The 22163-nt window shown below is 37.3% G+C and overlaps 1 protein-coding gene across 3 annotated transcripts in view; it reads left to right on the top strand.

Moving 5' to 3' along the window:
- Positions 1–22163, top strand: part of LOC306881918 (histone-lysine N-methyltransferase 2C-like) — a 123447-nt gene that overhangs the window by 69554 nt on the left and 31730 nt on the right. For 2 of the 3 annotated variants that reach the window (XM_079436278.1, XM_079436276.1), the window contains exons 16-38: positions 828–944; positions 1050–1154; positions 1250–1354; positions 2493–2674; positions 3000–3164; positions 4300–4409; positions 4500–4613; positions 6254–6466; positions 7847–7972; positions 9323–9436; positions 9757–9899; positions 11903–12080; positions 12426–12524; positions 13847–13894; positions 15395–15532; positions 15621–15653; positions 15734–15874; positions 16957–17101; positions 17268–17500; positions 18460–18533; positions 18942–19145; positions 19779–21653; positions 21775–22091. In XM_079436278.1, coding sequence (XP_079292404.1) covers positions 828–944; positions 1050–1154; positions 1250–1354; positions 2493–2674; positions 3000–3164; positions 4300–4409; positions 4500–4613; positions 6254–6466; positions 7847–7972; positions 9323–9436; positions 9757–9899; positions 11903–12080; positions 12426–12524; positions 13847–13894; positions 15395–15532; positions 15621–15653; positions 15734–15874; positions 16957–17101; positions 17268–17500; positions 18460–18533; positions 18942–19145; positions 19779–21653; positions 21775–22091 — 4979 coding nt within the window. The remainder of the gene's footprint in view (positions 1–827; positions 945–1049; positions 1155–1249; positions 1355–2492; positions 2675–2999; positions 3165–4299; positions 4410–4499; positions 4614–6253; positions 6467–7846; positions 7973–9322; positions 9437–9756; positions 9900–11902; positions 12081–12425; positions 12525–13846; positions 13895–15394; positions 15533–15620; positions 15654–15733; positions 15875–16956; positions 17102–17267; positions 17501–18459; positions 18534–18941; positions 19146–19778; positions 21654–21774; positions 22092–22163) is intronic. The other variant, XM_079436277.1, reaches the window with a different exon arrangement.

Here is a 22163-nt window from a genome sequence, read left to right as displayed (position 1 = left end):
CAAAAATGTATATATATATATATTTGGAAATATTTAAGAGCAAAATATTGGGGTCAGTATGTTTTTTTGTTTTTGAAAGAAATCTGTTATACTTACCAAGACTACATTTATTTGACCAAACATACAGTGAAAACAATTTAAGATAACTGTGTTCTATATGTATATATTTTAAAATGTAATTTATTGCTGTGATCAAAGCTGTATTTTCAGCATCATTACCCCAGTCTTCAGTGATCCTTCAGAAATCATTGTAATATGCTGATTTGCTGCTCGAGAAACATTTCTGATTATTGTCAATGTTGAAAACAGTTTAATATTTTTGGAGAAACAGTGATAATTTTTTCAGGATTTTTGATAAATAGAAATCTTAAAAGAACAATATTTATTTAAAATAGATATTTTTCTTGTAATAATGTTACTTTCCTGTCATTTTTGATCAATTGACTGTTTTCTTGCTTAATAAAACTATTAATGTATTTCCTAATAATCTTACTGACCCCTAAGTTTTGAATGTTAGTGTTTAAAAAAAAAACAAATCCAGTGATAAACTATTGGAAAAGCCATGAAAATTCATAGAAATGTGTATGATCAGAAATGTGAAATTGTAAATGCAAAGTTGGTGAATAACATTATTGCAATGTAATTTCATGCTGTTTAACATTTTGTGTCATTTATCACAATGATAAAGCTACTACTGGTTACAGGAAGCTCCCAGAGGGCAAAGTAGAAGCTAATGCATAAATAAAATAATTTAGCCTCTTGATTTTGATGGGAATGGCTCTGTGGCAGCGAGGATGACCCTCATGGTGTCTCTGTGGTGTCAGCAGGGCCGGGGATCTGGCTTCCCCAGCAGGAGACGGCCCAGGGGTTCAGGTGTCACGGGCCGGGGAGGACGTGGCCGTGCCAGAATGAAGAACGGAGTCCCTCCAATCCTAACACCAGGAGTACGTCACATTATCTGACCGCTACTATACGGCTGGTTCTGATACGTGGATAAATCGCTGTACTGCTCTTCTGTTTATTAGTACGGTTTGTTTGCGTCTCTGCAGGTGAACATCATGGAACCGATTTGCACATTCAAGGAAGAGGAAGAAAACGCCATGCACAATACAGTGGTGATTTTCTCTAGTACTGACACGTTCACTATGAAGCAGGTAAATGTTTCTGAGTGGTCATGCTGCTGCAGCTGTACGTGTGGAGTCTGCTGCTCTCTTACACGTGTGTGTGTGTGTGTGTGTGTTTTCTTCAGGATATGTGTGTGGTTTGTGGGAGTTTTGGACAGGGTGTGGAGGGTCGACTCTTGGCCTGTGCTCAGTGTGGACAGTGTTACCACCCCTTCTGTGTTAACATAAAGGTGAGCACACTGAGCAGGATGAGGCCAGTACATCCTTCCTTTTTTCTAATACTGTTAGAGGTGTTGATGGTAGTGTTAATTATGACTGGCCAAGAAAAAAAAACAGACCTTGCCAAAGCTGGGAAGAAAATAAAATTTAAAAAAATCAGACTATGCTATAAACCAAAATAGCACTGAATTTACTGAAATTAAAATGTTTAAAAATGCATGCAAGGCACCACTGTATTGATATTATTTAAACATTGCGTTTGTTTTTAAACCTTTTTAAATGCAAGAAGTACGTTTTTCAAATTAATACTTTTCTTCAGCAAGAATGCATTCAATTTAACAGAAGTTTAGAGTGATTATGAAAGATATATATTTCAAATAAATGTTCTTTTAAACTTTCTCTTCATCAGATTTAAAACTTTTATTTATCAGATTCATGAAAAAAATCATGGTTTCCACAAAATATATTAAGCAGAAAAACTAAAAAAAAGTTTTCATTTGAATTTGTTATATGCTTTGTCATTTTCATTAGTTTATTCATATTACTGTCTAAGTTCAATTTAGTTTTAGTTTTTATTGCTTTCTAGTTCATTTGAATTTCAGTGTTGCAACTTTAATGCTTCAACTTGAAGCTGTTAAAGAAGTGGAAGTTTTTAGATGTTGATGAAGTTTTTAATCAAATTTTTATTATATTTTATTTCAGTTAACGAAAATGTTTTAATGGTTTTTGTTTGCTTTAGTTAACAGTAATAACCCTGGTCTATGTGATTTTACAGGCAAGATAGAACTGATTTACTTCCTTAAAGGGATAGTTCACCCAGAAATGAACACCCTGTCATCATTTTCTGAACCTCATGTCGTTTAAATCCAGACCATCTTTTTTTCTCTTAATGACAAAATTAATAAATTGCTTGTTTTTATAAATGTCTCACGGTTGTTTATTTTATTTCATTTTACCTACAAAACTCAGTAGGGTACATTGTTCTTTTGGACCCCTTTGACTTTAATTTTATGGAAAAAGCATTTGAAATAATCACTGTTTTGAAAAAAACCCGCTGCCATGTTACTAAAAAGTACTGTTTTCTTAAGTTTTTTCTTTTGTGTTAATATGCACTCTGCCTCATGTTAAGTGACATGCATTGCTCTTCAGATCACTAAGGTGGTGCTGAGTAAAGGCTGGCGGTGTTTGGAGTGCACCGTGTGCGAGGCGTGCGGTCAGGCCAGCGATCCCGGGCGTCTGCTGCTCTGTGACAATTGTGACATCAGCTACCACACCTACTGCTTAGACCCGCCCCTGCAGAACGTGCCCAATGGGAGCTGGAAATGCAAATGGTATTCCACATAGCATAAAGTCAAATAATGAACATTTCTTGTATTAATGCTTTTTTATTTACTCTTTGCTTTAAATACATTTTTAAAATATTGTTAAAATAATCATACTTTTATCAAATCATTTTACTTCAACTCTGCTTTAAGAATACTTGCTGGTCACAATGAAGGACCTTTTGTTAACAAAGGGCATTTTTTCCAAAGGATTTTATTTATGATAATTGTTTTACTTGTCATGTATTGATGTGAGCTGTTATTAGGGTGGCTGGAATGGCTGGAGTCGTGTGGTGTGTGATTAATGTTATTGTGCTGCTTTGGCGTCCCGCAGGTGTGTGTCCTGTACGCAGTGCGCCTCCACGTCTGCGGGTCTGAGGTGTGAGTGGCAGAATAATTACACTCAGTGTGCCCCTTGCGCCAGCTTGGCTTCATGCCCGCTGTGCCAGCAGGACTACAACGAGGAGGAGATCATCCTGCAGTGCCGCCAGTGTGACAGGTGAGCTGCGGTCCAGCACTCAGGTCTGGGCTGTGCTTGTACCTGCTGGGGCGCTTGGATTCCTTTCAACTCCGCAAATCACTGCCATCAAACAAACTGGATACCTTCTAGATACAGGAGATGCTGGCTCATGCAAAACAATATATATGAAATATATTTGATAATGTGTTCAAATAGTGGTGTAAGGAGTTACTAATTTGAATAGGTTTTATTCAGCAGGTACTCAATTGATCAAAAGTGACAGTAAAACATTCATTGTTACACAAAATTTTAAACTTTCTATTAAAGAAAGATTTTGGAGGTATTACGGTTTTCACAACAATATTAATCAGTGCAACTGTTTTCAACATTGACAGTAATCAGAAGTGTTTCTTGAGCAGAAAATCAGGATATTAGAATGATTTCTGAAGGATCATGTGACACTGAAGACTGGAGAAATGATGCTGAAAATACAGCTTCGCATCACATGAATTTTTAAAATATTTAAAAATTGAAAATTGTTATTTTAAATTGTAATAACATTTTACGATATAGCATTAGTGAGACTTGTTTTAAAAACAACAAAATGTCCCCAAACTTTTAAATAGTATTAGTTTTTCAGTATGAGATCTTCTGATAAATGCTACTAATCATTCATAACCCCAATATTTAATAAATATAGAGGCAAAAATTAAACTACTACCGCTAATAATAAACAGTATTTTATTTGAGTTGTTTATATAAGTTTATATTTTATAAACTTGTTTCATATTGTATTCATATTGACTTTTATATATATTTTTACATTTTATTTTATAAATGATTATTTATTTATTTATTATTGAGCATTAAATTTTTTATAAAAATTTTAAGAAATTCTGCATATTGTTATGAGTTTTAAAAATGATCTGAATAATTGTAATTATGATTCCTTATAAAAAAATATTGGTTGATCTCTATTGATCTCTGTTCATATGCAGTCGCTAGTATGTGGTTGGTGGTTACTGGAAGTGTTCTGGATGGTTGCTAACTAGCCCTTGTGAAAAGTGCCCAATTAATCGTTTGACAGCACTAATATATATAGGATCTTTTTCTTTTTTTATATATATGTATCATTCATATCTGTAGTACAAACATGCTGTGTCCATGTGTGCAGGTGGATGCACGCCTCGTGTCAGGGAATCCACTCAGAGGAGGAGGTGGAGAAGATTGCCGATACCAGCTTTGACTGCAATCTGTGCCAAGGCCACACCCCCCTCTCTCCCCGTAAACACTGCTTTAGCACAATCCAGTCTGTTTTACGTTTATAAATGGTTTTTTTGGTTGACATTGTGTGTTTGTGTGGTCATTACACAGCGCCTGGAATGCCGGCCAAGTCTTGTTTGGATTTAGTCGAGTCTGTTCTCATGCCGCAGAGAGTCACAAAAGCAAGAGATCCTGGTAATGATGCCATTTTACGAAAACATTACGGTTTGTTTGTATTTATTTATTTCATTTTAAATGTATTTACAAAAGGGTCAAATTATAGGCTAGTCAATTGAAAGATGGTTTTGGTAACACTATACAATCCATTTTGTTAACATTAACTACATAAGATGAACTAACAATAAAAAAATACTTCTAATGAATTTTGTAATCTTAATGTTTGTTAATGTTAATTTTCAACGTTTACATACATTGTTAAAAATCAAAGGTTGTATCTGTTAATATTATTTAAAGGCGTCCTATTATGCTCTTTTACAAAGTCTTGATTTTGTTTTGGGGGTGTACTAGAACATGCTCTCATGCTTGGTGGTTCAAAAAATCGCATTATTTTTCACGTAAGTTACATTATTACAATACCTTTCTCCCCAGCCTGGCACAAACGGCTCGATTTGTTCCGGGTCTGATGAAGGCCCGCCTTCTGAAAAACAAAATGTGTTGTGATTGGTTAGCTGTTCCAGTGCGTTGTGATTGGCGAACAGCTTAGACGGTGTTTCAGTATTGCCCCGCCCCTCGCCAAAACAGCAAGTTCATCAATATTGCCATATCAATTCAGACCCCGAGAATATTGAACAAAAGGATCGCGCAGAACCTTTGCACGCTCGGATATTGCAAGACATATTAAAGTGGTAACGTTATTGTTTTTGGCTAAATCAGTTTTAGATAGGATGTTAACAACAGCTTAAAAATAACTGCATTTACTATGTACAGATTAGTGCAACGGTAATATGTATTATGTTTATTGTTCTTTAATTCTAACATTATAACATGAATTACAGTGAAACTGTTATACAGTTGAATTTACTTATACCATAGTCCCATAGACTTGCACTATTTCTGGCGGCATATATAATATGCAAATTCATTCTCTGCCAGCGGGAGGTGCTATTGGAGCGGGAGAGATCAAGGTTTCCCCGGTAACGCTGTACACAAAGCAGAGCTCTGCTCACAAACCCTGCTTTATCAGACATTACTTGCAAGAAAATGACACCCAAAATTTTCTGAAGACAGTCGGTTTCCTTCAGAAATACAGTGATATAAAAACACCCGCACCGGGTTTCTATTTTGAAACGTGCAGTGCTCAACCAAGCGTTCTCCCCACCCCCCAACCATTCAGATTTCAGTAGGCGGGATTTATTTTTGTGATATCACAAATACAGGAAAACAACTTTGTAGTCCAAACGAGCCGTTCGTTGTAGTTCTTGAAAAGGGATTTTTTAAAAACGAAATATCTCCCTTTGGAGTGGACTTTGAGATTTGTAACTTTGTAGATCTTTTTATGCCCAAACATACACACGACGCACTGACTAAAATTCAAAATTGAAATTAAGCATAATAGGACCCCTTTGATGGACTTGAACAAACAATGAACAGTTGAATCGACACTGTAACAAATGTTTTGCTTATTGTTAGTTAATGTAATAAGTAATTTTAACTAATGGAGCCTTAAAGTTGCTGAAATCTCTATATTTAATTCTGGTTATACTTAGCTATTAAAGACATATGTTATTTTTTGTAGAGTAGAACATTCTCACAAGTCATAGCAATGTGCGATTTGAGAGTGAATCGTTCTTCTGAGTCGGTTCTTCGTTTTTCCAATGAGGTTCCTCTGTGTTTCTGACCCACAGAGCTGACGAGGACGTACACGCAGGACGGTGTTTGTCTCACAGAGTCTGGTCTGTCGCAGCTCCAAAGTCTCGCCAATGCAGCCTCGCGGCGGAGACGCTCCAAACCCAAACTCAAGCTGAAGATCATAAACCAGAACAGTGTGGCCGTGCTGCAGACACCTCCAGACCCTCAGACTGAACTCTCCAGAGACAGAGACCTCGACAACACCAAAAGTACTGCTTCTTACTTCTCAACCGTACTTCTTTTAGCTGTAGTTTCATATCCGTGTTCGAAGAGCAAAGTTAAGGTTAACAACTACCAAACGAAGATCATTCAAAGAGTTGAAAAATGCTTATAATTCAATCTTATGTGAAATTAAAATAAATGTACCTGCACAGTTAATCAGTAACAGTTACAGGGGCATTTTAATTTTTTTACATTTTTCAAAAATATACATTTATCTCACCTAAATGTTTGATCATCCAGTGCATTTTTGATTTTACAATCGTGCAATTGTTGCAGAAATGCTTACACACAGCACAAGCCTGATTTCACACAGGAGTCCACCACTGATCCATCGGTTTACCACAAACACAACATTTATCCATTATTTTGATTTCAAATCCAAGTGGATGCTGCACACTGGTGGTGGTTGAGGAGAGACCCCCCACACATGATTGTAAAGCGCTATATAAATGCATCATTCATTCATAGATGTATTTAAACCCAATTAATATAAGCAACACATTATTTGATGCTTTTTACTTTTGCATTTACTTCTAGATTCATATATTAAGTTACTCAAACAAACTACTTTTCTTATGTTATCACAAACATTCTAAATAAACTTATGACTGACAGAAACAGTCAACTCTACTGCATTTAAATCTTTATTACAAACAATCCTGCGGTTCATAAAGAGCTTTGCTTTCCATACCTCCACGAGTGCCATCTATTATTGCCCTGTTTATCTAAAAGTGCTCTTTTCCTTTAAGTGAATGTAAACAGATGAGGAAGAAAATGCATTTATTTTACATCTAAATATTTATTTTAAATATTTTACATCTAAGCGGTTCGGCTGAAAATAACTTTTGAAAACGTTCATATGCGATTGGGGAAAAAAAAAAAAAAAAAAAGTCCATGGACACATTATATGATTTATTGTCAGTATTTATTTCCCAGGGAAAGCAAGAGCTGATAGAAATGTAAAAAACTGTACCTTGAATGCAATGTAAGTCGATAAAAGCGTCTGCTAAATGCATAAATATATATTTCTTTTATCTCTGTCAACCATCTGGGATGGAAAATTTTAGAATTATAGAAATCCATGTGATTATGCCCCTGATTATTTTGAAAATTATGCATCGTAGAAGGCAGCATAATCTCTACCTACAATTTAAAACAGCCTTCACATTGAGGGTGTACCTATAGGGCTATAAAACTAGGTAGGCAGCTCATTATAGTGATTTGAAATGTTATTTTTAGCACAAATGGACTGAATCTATTGTGTAAGACATACAGTATTTAAGTTCTCTTCCTATAGTCTGGGTTTGCGTACAGGTGTGTGGTTCCTGACAGCTGTGTGTGTATTCGTTTGTCTGTGTGTTTTGCAGCAGAAGGGGAGATGGTGGACGGTGAGGTGAAGTCAGACTCCAGCCCAGAGAGAGAGGCCACAGCAGAAGACGACTCTAAAGACACAGATCCCTGCAAGAAGAGGAAGAGGAAGCCCTACCGCCCAGGTGAGAGACAAGATGCTTCAGCGGAGTATAACCAAACACATTTTCCTTTGTATGAGAGTGTTCCTTGTTTCAGTATTTGTCTTTCCAGGTGGATGCTGGAAATTGTATGTTCATGCATGATTGTACTTTATACAGGGCGATTATGCATAATAGGGCTGCCACTAACGACTATTTTTATTTCGATTAATCTATCAACTAATTTATCGATTAATCTAAACGATTAATTTCCCACAAAAAAATCTATAATTTTACTTAAGAATATTTTATTAAAACAAATGAAATCTAAATGTCTATGAAATCCTTTTTTAAAGCATAAGTAAAGTGCAATAGAGTGCAAGAAGCAAGGGTCCATCTCATAGTCCAAATCACTGAAATCAAAGTTCAGTATTATAGTGTCAGAATGACAACATATCCATGTGTTCTAGTCTACTAATAATAATTAAAAAAAACACTTTTTAAAGGAGTATTTACCAGAAATATTATTTACCAGAATTTATTTAGGTGAAAAATGTAAATGTGCAGTATTTCTGAAAAAAAAAATACTTTTTAAAATATAAAATCAATTAATTGGAGATGCGTTTGTTTATTAAAATGTAATGGAACCATTAAAATGGAATCCAGAAAATAATGGAAAACAGAATTTGGTACAGATAAAACTGTAAAACTCAATTAATTAGACAGGCTTTTTGATTCATAAAATTTAATTTAACCAATAAAACAGAGTATAGAAAACTGAAAATGGAAAAAAATGAATTTGGAAATAAAACAGATTTCATAGGGCCCTATAATTATAAGAATTCTTTTTGTGGTAATAAAAATAGATGTAAGTGAACAATAGCTTTTAAAATGACTTAAAATACATATATAATAGCAATGATGCAGTAATAATTAGTTCAAATAAAGTATCAAAAGTACGATCCTGCTACCAGCCTTTTACTTAAAAACCCCTTTCATTCGGGTGAGGACGCTGACGTTTTGAGTGGCATTTGCACATCCTGTCATGCCGGTGACTATATGCTACTGCAAGTTGCATATAGTTGGGAAAATAACTTTCTTTCTTGCATACACCAAAACATTTTACATTTTGAAATTTAAAAAAAAATCATTTGTATGTACAAAACAAAAAGACATGTATGTACAATCTACAAATCAGCCATGAAGCAGAAAAAAAGAGCACAGCTAGTCTCTATTTTAACCTGAAATACTGCATTAATAAAAAAAAATAGAAAATATTATTTTCAATGGGAAAAGGTGGATCATAATTATCACATAAATATTAATTGGTACTATAAAATTCTCTCAAAATACAGAATGAAAAAATATTATTGAACAAAAATCACTTTCATTCAGGTATCGGAGGTTTCATGGTTAGACAGAGGAACCGGACGGGGCCGGGCAGAACCAAACAGGCCTTGGTCAGGAAGGACTCCACTGGCTCTGAGACCCTGCAAGGCAAAGACGAAAGTGAGTATCGTTCAACACTTTCAGTACGATGACATTCTGGTCGCTTATGTTGGATTTTAAATCAATATCTTCGGTCTTCATTATTTTTTAATATCTTTTTCAATGTAACAACTGCTGCCAAATGTCCACAGCCACTGCATAAGTGCATAAGACGGGATCACATGTGTTTGTCACCCCTAATGTAGACTGATCTATCATTAACATCCACGTTAATACATTTTAGATCAAACCAAAAATTTATTAATATATGTTGTAATTTTTGGATTAAATACAATTTGAATGTAAAGAATGAATATGTTTACTCTTTTCTGTCCTGATAGGCTGGGGCGACCAAGCACCTGACATTCCAATAGATGAAAAACATCCTTTGTCTGATTTTCCCGACAATCCTGAGGTTAAAATACGGAAACGCTACAGGAAAAAGAAGACCAAACTGGAGGAGGCTTTCCCTACTTACCTACAGGTCTGGCTCCTTTGGCTCACGATCAACTTTTGAGTCAAATTATCTACTTTCCAACTTTTAAAATATAATTGATTAACTAGATGTTAATGACAGTGTGAGTGGTGTTTGTCCATCACTTTGCTAAGGTGTACTGGGTGTTTGTCAGGCCATTGCTATGTGTTTGCTGGGTAGTTTTCAGTGGTGCTGGCTCAAGTCCAAAAAGTGATATTTGACATCTAATTTGACAAACAGTTAATAAATTTACCATTGTCATATACTAAAATAAAATAAAAAAGTTTCAAATCAATATACTACTATTATAAAACAAGTGATTCAGACTCTAATTGTAATTGAATGAGCCACATTCAAAGTTACATAGCCAATATACAAATTTGAATTCTCTATTAATGTGGCATATTGCGGCATTGTTTGGCAACTGTAAAAACAACTAGTCTTGTGCTTATTTGGGACACATCCCACTTCCTGCTGTATGTTTCTGTATCCCCCTCTCATGTAAATAGCATAAAGCAGTCCTGCACACATAGCTGCATAAATGATCCAGAAAAATCTATACCGCCACACGTTGTATTATACCATCATATCACCGTGAACAGATGAGATGGGAATGACGTAGTTGGTTGGTTGAGCTAATGCTAGCTGTTCACGCTAGCTCCTGAGAGAATCCACCCTAAAGGTGCTTCTCAGAAGAGCCACTTCAAATCAATTATTGAAAATGGAGGCTTTTAGTGTCTCAACCAGGCAGGTTCCCTGAGCTGGAAGCTGTCAGGTGAGCTGAACTGAAGTGACAGAACAGGCGGCTACAGCACGCATGTTGTTGTCGTGCTTGTTCCTGTGATTGCCGTGCAGCAGCGTGCGTCTCTGCAGATCATGCGTCCTGCGGGGCTGCGCCGGAGCGGTACGAGACTGGATGAAACATGAGCTCATTTGAGGGGCTCCCACAACGTGACAGTCAGCGCAGGGTAACGCCATCTGAGAGCCAGACAAACAGCCATCTGGAAGATTTCCACTGTAGCCGAAAAAGATACTCCATCAACAATACTTTCATTACGAATGATAACAGCACAATGTGATTTGAGTATTTGCTTTGAATGGCATGATCATCCAGAGTGCACTACTGTTGTCTTTGGCAGGAGCACCATGTGTGTTTTGCATCAACGATATTATGTTTTTCAGCCCTGGAATTTTGCAAATATTTATAATAATAAATTGATTCAATATGTGATTAAGATGAATAATATTCATATGAATAATTTAAGATGTATAATGTAGTGTTATAATAATATATATAAACAGTTGGTTATTTAATTTAATATGTACTGTTCAAAAATTTGAGGTCAGTTTGATTTTTTTTGTTTTAATGTCTCTTCTGCTCAAGTCTGCATTTATTTGATTTAAAAAAAAAACAGTAATGTGAACTATTATTACAATTCAAAATAATTGTTTACTGTTGCTATATATTTTAAAAAATATTTTATTTATGAGATGCAAAGCTGGATTTTCAGCATCATTCCTCCAGCATCTTCAGTGTCACATGATCCTTCAGAAATCATTCTAATATGCTGATTTGCGGTTCAAGAAGCATTTATTATAATTATCAATATTGAAAACCGTTGTACAACTTGAAATTTTTGTAGAAACTTTTGAAGTATTCTTTAATGAATATAAAGTTAAATAGCATTAATCTGAAATATATATCTTGTAACATTTGGTTGATTAACAGAAGTGGGTCATAGGTAATGTACTTGTTTCTTTTTCAAATATTCTGTAATATAAATGTTTATTTACATTGTTTTGCTGTCATTAAATTGTATTGTATTCATTAGCCATGCACTACCCTGCTCTCTAAATATTTCCATCACCATCCACCATTGAAAAACTCTTATTGTTTGATTAATGAAACCACTCATTTTCTAAGCCCATATCAACCTTTTCTAGATCGACGAATCAGTCACTTTGGAGATTTTATACAGAATTCTGAAGTACTCCACAATCTTCTCTTGCAGGAGGCCTTTTTTGGGAAAGACCTGCTGGATAAGAGCAAACAGAGCAGACAGGAAACCACACGGCTGCTAGAGGATGAGCGAGACAGGAAACAGCTCCCAGCCAATCAGATGAAGCCATTGTCAAACGCATCACTCAGTTTGTCAGCGGCACCGCTGCCCAGTAAAGCAGTAGCAGCACGTACGTTTCTCACACTACTGGTGCACACACACACACACACGGCCTTTTTCAGCTTTTTTTGTCTCATTCTTTTTTTCTTTTTTTCCATGACATTCATACCCAGTCTGATTTATGCATTTATTTCTCTTAAAGTCAACATGAAATTTAAATAGACCACATTTGCTTGCTTTACACACATTCCTGGTCTTGCAGAGTCACTCAGAAATGTCCCCTTATGGAAAGTGAAATGGGTTGCAAATGCAATTTCATGTTGTCTTTAACTTTGTCTGCACAATTTAGAACACTTTCTTAGAAGACAATCATTAGGCCCTTATAATCACTTTCCTGCTTTATCCGCATCCACAGAGAATTCTGTGGAGCCTCTAGTGGACCTGTCCGAAGAGCTGAAATCAGACACAGAGCTGCTGGGAATTTTTTCTAATACCAGGCAAACAGAGGAGTCCGGTAGGCCTTTATAAGTGTCTCCTAAATATGAGAAATAACAGCACATGTTTGCTGTTCAGACGAGCCCTTTCCGGGGGCTCTAGCTCTCTAGTTCTACTGTTATCATTGTCAGGGAACATAAACTTCATGAGGTACAAACATTGTTAAACTACAGTAACGCCTCCCATTTCAAAAAGTAGTGTAGCTTTTAACGACACTGACATTTGTAAGTGTGGATTCACTTGACTGGATTTGTTTCTCATAATAAAAAATTAAAAAACATTGATATGAAGCTTGTGCTTAGATGATAGATATAAGTTATGCTTATCAATGCACGTTCATATAAAACTTCAAATGTAATAATTTTGTATAGGGCTTTCAAACAGCATGCAGTTAATAAAATCCACACAGGTAATTATTTTTGCTGTCGTTAACACATTTAGTCAATTTGACATTTATAACATTTTAATTTTAAAAAAAAGTCCCTAGTATGCATTTCTCAGTAAATGGAGAAAGACTTGTGTATAATTTATTCATAAATCAAACCCAGATAAGGCGTTTAACAAAAATCATCCTCATTCTTTCCATGGTGAAAGGTAATTATCAAAAACCAGTGACGCATCACCCATCAATGAAATAATGTCATTCAAAGAAATGTTATGCGATTTAACCGCATCCAAAATAAAAGTTTTTGTTTACATATAATATGTGTATACTGTGTATATTTATGTATATATAAATAAATACTTACACACAGTATATATTTTGAAAATATCTACATGTATATATTTATATTCCTATGTTTTATATTATATATAAATAAATGTAATATAAACATAACATTTTTCTTAAATATATATGTGCATGTGTGTATGTTTATATATTCATTACAAATATGCACAGTACACATATTATGTAAACAAAAACTTTTATTTTGGATGCGATTAATCGTTTGACGGCGCAATTTCAAAGCAGCTTTAAATTGAACAAGAAAATAGTGCTTCGGTGATGCAATCAGAATTCAGTTCTGTTGTAAAGCAGCTCTAAGATAGTAGTAAACAGTCATTATTCAGTTGAAATCTGTTCATTGTTGATGCACACCTAATAATTACACATTAATTAGCTTGTTCTTGAAAATAGATAAATAATAGTTTAATATCTAAATATTGAATTATCTATAAGAGATGGTCTTGATTGTCTTGTCATTATATTAATTTCTTGGGCATTTCCATTTTTCATTCTTAGCTCATTTGATTTTGCATTGTGTATGAATCATCTGCAGAATCTTTCTTTCTCTCTTCATGGTGCTGATCCCTCATTGTGTTTGGTTTGGATCTTTGTAGGTCTTGATTTTTGCCCTTTCCAAGTTGAGTACTCTCCTTCACCATTTGGTAAGAGCTCATGATCATGTTTAAGTTATTTGCTTTTTCTTATGTTCTCTTGCACCCTTTTGCTTGGGTTTTATGGGAACGTTTGTTTTACTTTTCGATTGTTGACATATCACCCACAATGCTCATTGTACCTGAATCCAAACATTATACATCATGCAGTCCATATAGTTTACATTACCTAGCATACTGAGAGTGATGCAGCAATGCAGCGCTGGGCTAACAGATGTAGTCAAGGATGTTTCTCTTATACCAGCACAGAACTGAGATGTTCTAGAGACAGGCGTTTCAGAAAACCGAAGGCGTAGATGAATGACCGTCCTCCCGTGAGCGGCAGTCAGGGCCTCTACTTGAATGGATGAGTGAAGAATAGGGGCACTGCTCCACCGAGATCCACTGAGTCCTTGGTTTGATGAAAAGGAACCAACCCTAGTAATTTGTGAAAGATGTTGAGCTCTCATCCCTGCTGTAAAAGCAGCCTTGGAAGGCGAGGCAGTCTGACCTCCCTCAGAGCACACAGTAGTATTTCTATTTGAATTATTTGCAGCACAGGTTATTTATTCAGTTTTGTCCATGTCAGATATGACTCATATAACAAGATCCACAACCTGCTCTGGTCTTGCTTATTAGTTTAGTTCAATGTTAAAGGGATAGTTTAGCCAAAAAATTAAATTGTGTCATGTACTCACCCTCATGTCGTTCCAAATCTGTATGACTTGCTTATACGGAGCACGATGTTTTGAATATTGTTTTGAAGATATTTAAATTGCTTTGTCTGTCTCCAATTGGGGACCCCATTGACTTTTGTTTGTGGTCCACAAACGAAACAAACAAAAGAGAGCTATACAGATCTGAAACACAGTGAGAGTGAATAAAATAAAAAAAAATATTTAAAAAATGTAGGTGCCCACATATTAAAAAATGCCACTGCCAGCATTTTTTTTAATCATTTTCAGAAAATGTTCAAGGCCCCCAGAATATGTTGTTGTATGATTATGCAGGATCTCAAAAGAAAAAAGGGTCTTTGATTTTTTTTTATGTTTTATTCTAGCTATATACATTCTTTTTTTATCAACACTTGAATATGGGTAACATTTTGAACATAATTCTGGGAAAATCGCGTTTTTGTAAAAGACTGCATCTGGATCAGATTCAGAATGATGATCAAAACATAGATGGAGTAGATTGAGTCCATCATCACATCCTAAGCTTGCACGGTCCAAAACCTCTTCCCGGATCGACATTTCATTCTGTAATGTTAGGCAGTTTTGATTTACATGCTGTTTAATGCTTGATGATCGAGTTATTTTGGTCCAAACATTCAGTACTCAGAGGATTGTACCATATAATAGTGAAAACACAGAAAGACACAAAACTCAGTCACTGGCAGGAAAAGTGTTAAAGATCACCCATGACTAACCCAATTTCTGGACACATGGTCCATGGTTTGTAATTTTAGTTTGTTGAGATGGATGTGACATTATTTATGTGTTATGTGTATAGGTCTGGATGTTGCTCCTTTAACAGAAGACGCTTCTGTTTCATCTCAAACTCATCTGGGCCGAATTCACCCACGTCAGATGCCCGAGGAGCCACTGGATGGCATCCTCAGCCCTGAACTGGACAAGATGGTCACTGATGGTCTGTATAACAAATGCATGCATTGTTGAATAGTAATACTTGTTCCTGAAACATCTACATGTAAACACCGAATCTTTCTGCATTACAGAATCAATACTCAGCAGACTCTACAAAATACCAGGTAGGTTATAAACTCAAAGCACAAACTGCCAGTGAACGTGTGCATTCGATATGTTGTAAGTATTAACCCATTCCTTGCAGAGCTTGGTGGGAAGGATGTGGAGGATCTCTTCTCAGCTGTCCTGAGCCCCAGCACCAGCCAACCTCCTCAGATGCCTCAACAGATCCAGGGAGCTCAAACCCTGCAAGGTCCTGGTTTACATCCCTCCCAACCCAACTCAGGTTTGTTTAGGAAAATAAGGAATGTTTCAGTGATATGATTAAGACTCTAATTCAGCAGTTGTCTTCTGATAGTAACATTTGTATGCTGTCTGTCATATTTTCCATGTTAAAATACTCCCATGCAGGTTTTAATGCACTACTTTACGTGTAGCATTCATAGATTTACTTCCAAAAGAGTGTGGCACTATCGAAACAATTCTGTAATATTTGGGCGTCTCCACCAAGGGTGGGTTTCCCAAGAGCATAGTTAGCCAACTGTGGTTGCAAGCTCCATCGTTACCAGCATAGTTCAGTGATTCCTGAATCCATGTTTCCAACAAATATTCACAACAGCAAGTTGTGGTTGGAACTACAGCATTGACCTGTGGTTGGAAACATAATTCTTGTTAGTATTACATGTGGACATAGATCATGCTATTGAGCAAAATAAACAAGCAAACATGCAGTACAATCTATCTCTTTCATTTGTTGTATATACAAATTATATTCTGTCTTTTAGTTTGTCAAAAGAATAAAAGCATTGTGAAGAGTGATGTAATAGGAATCCTGAATCAAAATTTATCTGAAAATAAAGCAAAACAACGGAGAACAAAAATAGCCAAATAGTCTGTTTGTAATTTACAGTTAATATAAATCCAGTCTGGAATTTATTAATTATGAAAGATTTTGTACTCCACTACTGACATGACATCATTAAAGAAGTCTATATTGTTGAACCAACATGATTTGGGGAGTTTCGGTTGAGACTTCCTGTTTGGCCAATGACAGACGGGCGACGTTCAAGAATCCTGTGTTGACATTATTATTGTAATTCGGTGTCGATGGTATTTTTAAATTTGCACATTCTTCAAAAATCACCTTTCCGGAATATTCTGGGTTTTGTAAAAGCTCAGTCGATGGCATCTGTGGCATTTTGACTCATCCCTTAAGTGCATTACTTTAAACACATTTTTGTTTTTTTTTTAGATGTTTTTTGTTCTTGGGTGAATCAAACTGAATTATATTCACTGTGATAAGTCTTGTAGACCAGAAGCATTGCTGTATGCACCGTTGCTCACTTGTATTGGTATGTTTTTGTACAGGAATGTCTTCACGAATGCCAGTGATGAACGGTTTGATGGAACCCAAACAGCAGTTTTCACAGTCCCAAATTGCTCCTGGAGGAGGGCCTGATATGGCTCGAAATATCCCATCAATGCAGCGCATGCCTTTCTCAGACAATCTTAGGTCAGCCGTGATATTTCGTCAGACATATGCACACTCCAAATTGCAATACTGATCAAAAATAAATGAACAGACTACATTTGTGTTAGTCATTTTTTGTTGAAAATGTTGTGGCACAGTTTGATTAAATCAGTATTTCTAGATAACATTTATTATATCTCCTGCACAGGGACAGAAAGTTCAATCTGATGGCTCAGGAGACTGCTGGTCCGTGGTCTGCTACAGGGTCAGCTTCGGCCTCTGCTCCAGCCGCTGCCTCTGAGGTGGAGGGAGACTCCATGTCCACCGCACAGAAAAGCACTCTGAAGTGGGAAAAAGAAGAAACGCTTGGAGAACTCGCCACTGTCGCACCAGTCCTGTACACTAATGTCAACTTCCCGAACCTCAAGGAGGAATATCCAGGTCAGCTAAGGGATTTTAAAATGATCTGTCATATAAAGCTTTGAAAATCAATAAAGTACTATGTGTTTCAATCAACACGACTTGCTATTAGGAACCCATCTTACTATATTTAGAATGAAATAGGGATGTCCCGATCAGGTTTTTAGTGCCCCCGATCCGTTCCGTTCCGAGTCATTGAAAATTGAGTCCTGCTCCGATATTTGTATTTTCCTAGTGTTAGATGCACAATTGTGTACAGAGTTATGCAGAGAGTAAAAGTAATGTGTATAAGATGCACTGTCTCTATGTATATATTTGCACATACTGTATAAAGACATTGATAGAACATGGGACTACTGATGTAAACTTCTTGTATTTTATACATACAATAAGCATAATAATTCCAACATAAAGGTAAAAAAGTGGAGATATGGTTAGAAAGCATGGAACTCACTGTCAGAATGCCAGTCTGTCTGTCAAATCGGAAGCAAGACACAACCCATAACAACGCGTTATGGCAACGACGTCTCAGTCTGACCGCAGATAAAAGTAAATGATAAATGAATATGTGATTGTTGCAAAAGTGCACGGATGCTCAAACTTGTGTGACACGCTAGAACAGACCTTACTGGTTTCTTCTTTTGGTTTTAATGATGGCTGAACACGCACATATGAGCGTCAACATAATACACAAACTGCATGTCACCGGCATAACAGCTATTGTAAAATAATGTAAGGATCGGATTGAGGAGAGCTGATACAGATCAGTTTAAAAAAATGCTTGATGGATCCTGATCCTTGAGCTCTGCACAGGACATCCCTAGTATGAAATCTAACATTTTATATATTAATGCAATTAAGAAAGTTAATAAGGTATAGTTAGATTTACACGTTGACCTTAATGGACACGATCTGTTCTTAATATCCCTCAATGTTATACTTCTAATAGATACTTTTATTTTTATGTTATAACCTTACAGAATGGTCAACTAGAGTAAAACAAATTGCAAAACTCTGGAGAAAAGCAAGTTCACAGGACCGGGCTCCATATGTGGTAAGTTACACAGTATCTGCTGCTGCAATACATTGAGTTTATCATCATCACCAGCTTTATCTGCTACATTTTACTGGTGAATAACATGGCTATTCTAGTCTACCCATTAGCCCAGCATCAGGCCAACAATAAACAGAATAAACCAGCTTTATTCCAAATTTTAGTGTTGGTCAAAGTCAAAAGAATAAATTGGACCCAAGGAGCTCATTACGGTCTAAGAGATAAACAAATTTCAAAAGATATGATTAAAGGGAACATTACCTTGACGTGAAAGAGTGCCACTTAAAATAAAAACGCTTTTAGACAATTAGTCTAAAAACCATGTCATTTTAGCAAATGTATGCAACCTTTGAATTTCAATAGTCTTTCTTTGATATCAACACTGCACAACCACTCTACCATTCACAGCAAAAGGCCAGAGATAACAGGGCAGCCCTGCGCATTAACAAAGTTCAGATGTCCAACGAGACCATTAAGCTGCAGCCGCCTCAGCCAGAGCAGCCTTTAGAAGTGTTTGATCCTGCTATTCCACCACTGGACCCGGAATTACTGTTCAAAGATCCACTGAAGCACAAGGAATCAGAGCATGAACAAGAATGGAAGTATAGACAGGTAAGTCTTTTATAGGCATTTGTTTGGAAAAGAGCTAAATTACTTATTGACAGCCAGAAATGTTTTGGTGTTGTCAAATAAATTATATAAATGACATTTCTATGTCTTTGACTTGTCCGATTTGTAAAACTGAGACACAAGGTTTATTTTTCAATGAGAATTATTTTAATGCTTGTATGGTCTGGTGGTGGACATCAAACAAGGTTGCAGGATAATAGAAGAGTTACATCAAAAACAACAAATTTGTCACAACTGCATTTTGTGCTGTATTTTTTAATGTTGAAATGTTTGCATAAAATAAACTATACTAAAGCATATTTGTTTACTTGAGAGGGCAGAAAGAAACATGAAAAATGTTTGAAATGTGACATTTTCTTCATGCATAAACTCAGAATTTTAAATGAATTACATCTGTGCGTTCCCTTTTGCCAAGCAGTAATTAAGCTTGTCAAAAGACAGAAAAATAGTTTTAAACTCTAAAATAAAGAATTTATATTTATGTTAGCTTGATTTATTACTATTCAATGAATTTAATTGCATTTGTAATACATTATGTAATTTAAATAAATCGCACATGGTACATTTTCTGATTATTTAATAATTATTATGTATTTTTTCCAATTACTGTTGAAGCAAATGAGACAGAAAAGTAAGCAGCAAGCTAAGATCGAAGCTACACAGAAACTTGAGCAGGTGAAGAATGAACAACTTCAGCAGCAGCAGCAACAACAACTTCCATCAATCAGCCAATCCGAGCATGACTCTTCTGGTCATCTGGAGAGTCCAGTATCTGTGCATTCCAACAGTGGGAACATGTCTCCCAAGCAGCCCAGTTCAAAAAATGGGGTTTCAAAGTCACAGCTGCCCGGCACGCCCACATCGTGTTCCCCAGATGACGTCTTTTTGCGCCCTCATCCACCACCCCCATCTTCAGGATCTCAGCCACAGAGCCCTCAGATGTTCTCACCTAGCTCCTCTGGCTCCAGACCATCCTCACCCTGGGATCCCTACACCAAAATGGTTGGCACACCCAGACCACCACCTACTGGGCAGGGAACTCCACGCCGTAACTCTGAATCAGGGAAATCTCCCAGAGGTCTTTCAGAGCCAATCGGCTCTCCAACAGCCATATGTAATGACCCCTATGCCAAGCCCCCAGACACCCCAAGGCCAGCGGGAGCTACAGACCCTTTTCTCAAACCTATGTGCCCTCCCAGAGCAAGTCAGACAATGGAAGGGAGGCATCTTATTGGCTCCCCAGGCCATGATCCATTCTCTAGGGTGTCTGTGAGAAAGGAAGTCTACCAGAGGATGCCCCAGGGCAGGATGATACTCTCAGACCCATATGCTCGTCCTTTACTTACTCCTATCCCAGGCAGCAATGAATCAGGGTCTGTCCAGGTCTTTAAAACCCCTATGCCACCCCCTCAGGCTCAGGAACAATATGCAGGTATGCATGCACAGAGAGCAAGTGGGGATCCCTTCGAAAGACCAATGATGCCCCCTTGTTCTTCTGAATCATTTTCCCAGAATCAACAGAATGATCCTTATGCACAGCCTCCGCTCACTCCTCGTCCTGTAGTAGGTGACGGCTATGTAAATCAAAGGCTTTCACGACAGCCCCAATCCCTCCTTTTTTCTCAGCCAGGGCCAATGGCACGCCAGCCTTCCTGTAACCCATATGCTCGAGCCCCTTCCACCCCTCAGCCAGACTATTCCCAGTGTGATCCCTATGGACAACAGTCTGCTACACCAAGACCTTCAAGTGACCCTTTTGCCCCATCTCCGTTTTCTAACCCATACGCTAGAATGCCAGGCACACCTAGACCACATGACCCTGAACCCTACTCTCAGCAGCCTGCATCTCGTCATCCAGTCATGATGAATCAACCCTCTCAGCAGTCTCTGCAGCAGACTCAAAATCGGATAATGTCCCCTATGTCAATGGACCCTTACGCTCAACCCCCTGGGACACCACGCTCAGGAATGGCAGACCGGTTTCCCAAGTCTCCAAGTCACCAAAGGACTCCTGATCCTTTTAGTCAACTCCCCGGATTGCCACGCCCTGTAGGGCCTGATCATCACGCACAGTCATTGGGAAGGTCCCAGTCATTACCTAATGATTCATGTGCACATCCCTCACGAACACCTCATTCTGGAGGAGTCGGACCGGGATTGGTACCTGGGCCCATGGCCAATCAAGATCCATTCTCTCCTTCTCAAGTCTTGATGCAAGACTCTTTTGCCAGTCCAACAAAACATGGACCTCAGACCCTCAAACATCTGGGCATGACAGATGAAACTGTATCTCAGCCGATGTCCAGTCGACCCAATCAGACTCCCATCCATGACCCTTTTGAGCAGGCCCCCATGCTTCCACATCCTCAATGTGGAGAAAATAAAGAACAACAAGGTTTGGTACAGAGTATGAGTTCCCACACCATGGGCCAGCCAAGCACTGAAGCTCAAACGGTACCTCTAGCTGAAGCTGAGGAAAGACTCAGACAGGTGTGGTTTTATTTCGTTGCTACTTTATTTAAGATTAAATATTTGCTTATGAAGTGTACTGTATGAGTTACAATATATAGCTTGTACAACACTAATTAACACAATGTTAATTTGTTTACAGCGTCAACGTATTCGAGAGCTGATCCTCAAACAGCAACAGCAGAAGAGTGCCATACGTCAAGATAAGGGTGTACAGGTTCATCCTCTGACCATGCCTCCAGGAACCCCTCAGCACTGGAGTCAAGAGTCTACAGGCCAACAGAGTGAAATTTTTAATCGCCCACCACCACCATATCCTGGTCCAGGAGCTGTGAGAGCCCCTCAGAGATTCCATGGGCCATTCCCAGGAGATCAACAGGGGCATTTCCCTGAAGGCCAGTTTCCTAGACCACAGTTTCCTGCGGATGCTGACTCAAATATAAGGCAGCTTGGGCCAAGGTGGGTGAATTTATATACTTCAGAACATTTGTATAAAATGTAGAGACTAATGTTATTCAAAAACACTGCAAA

The sequence above is a fragment of the Barbus barbus genome (genome assembly GCF_936440315.1).
Source record: "Barbus barbus genome assembly, chromosome: 15".
In the NCBI taxonomy this organism is placed as follows: Eukaryota; Metazoa; Chordata; class Actinopteri; order Cypriniformes; family Cyprinidae; genus Barbus; species Barbus barbus.
The sequence above is the reverse complement of the archived record's forward strand: the minus strand, read 5'-3'. Positions and strand labels throughout refer to the sequence as shown.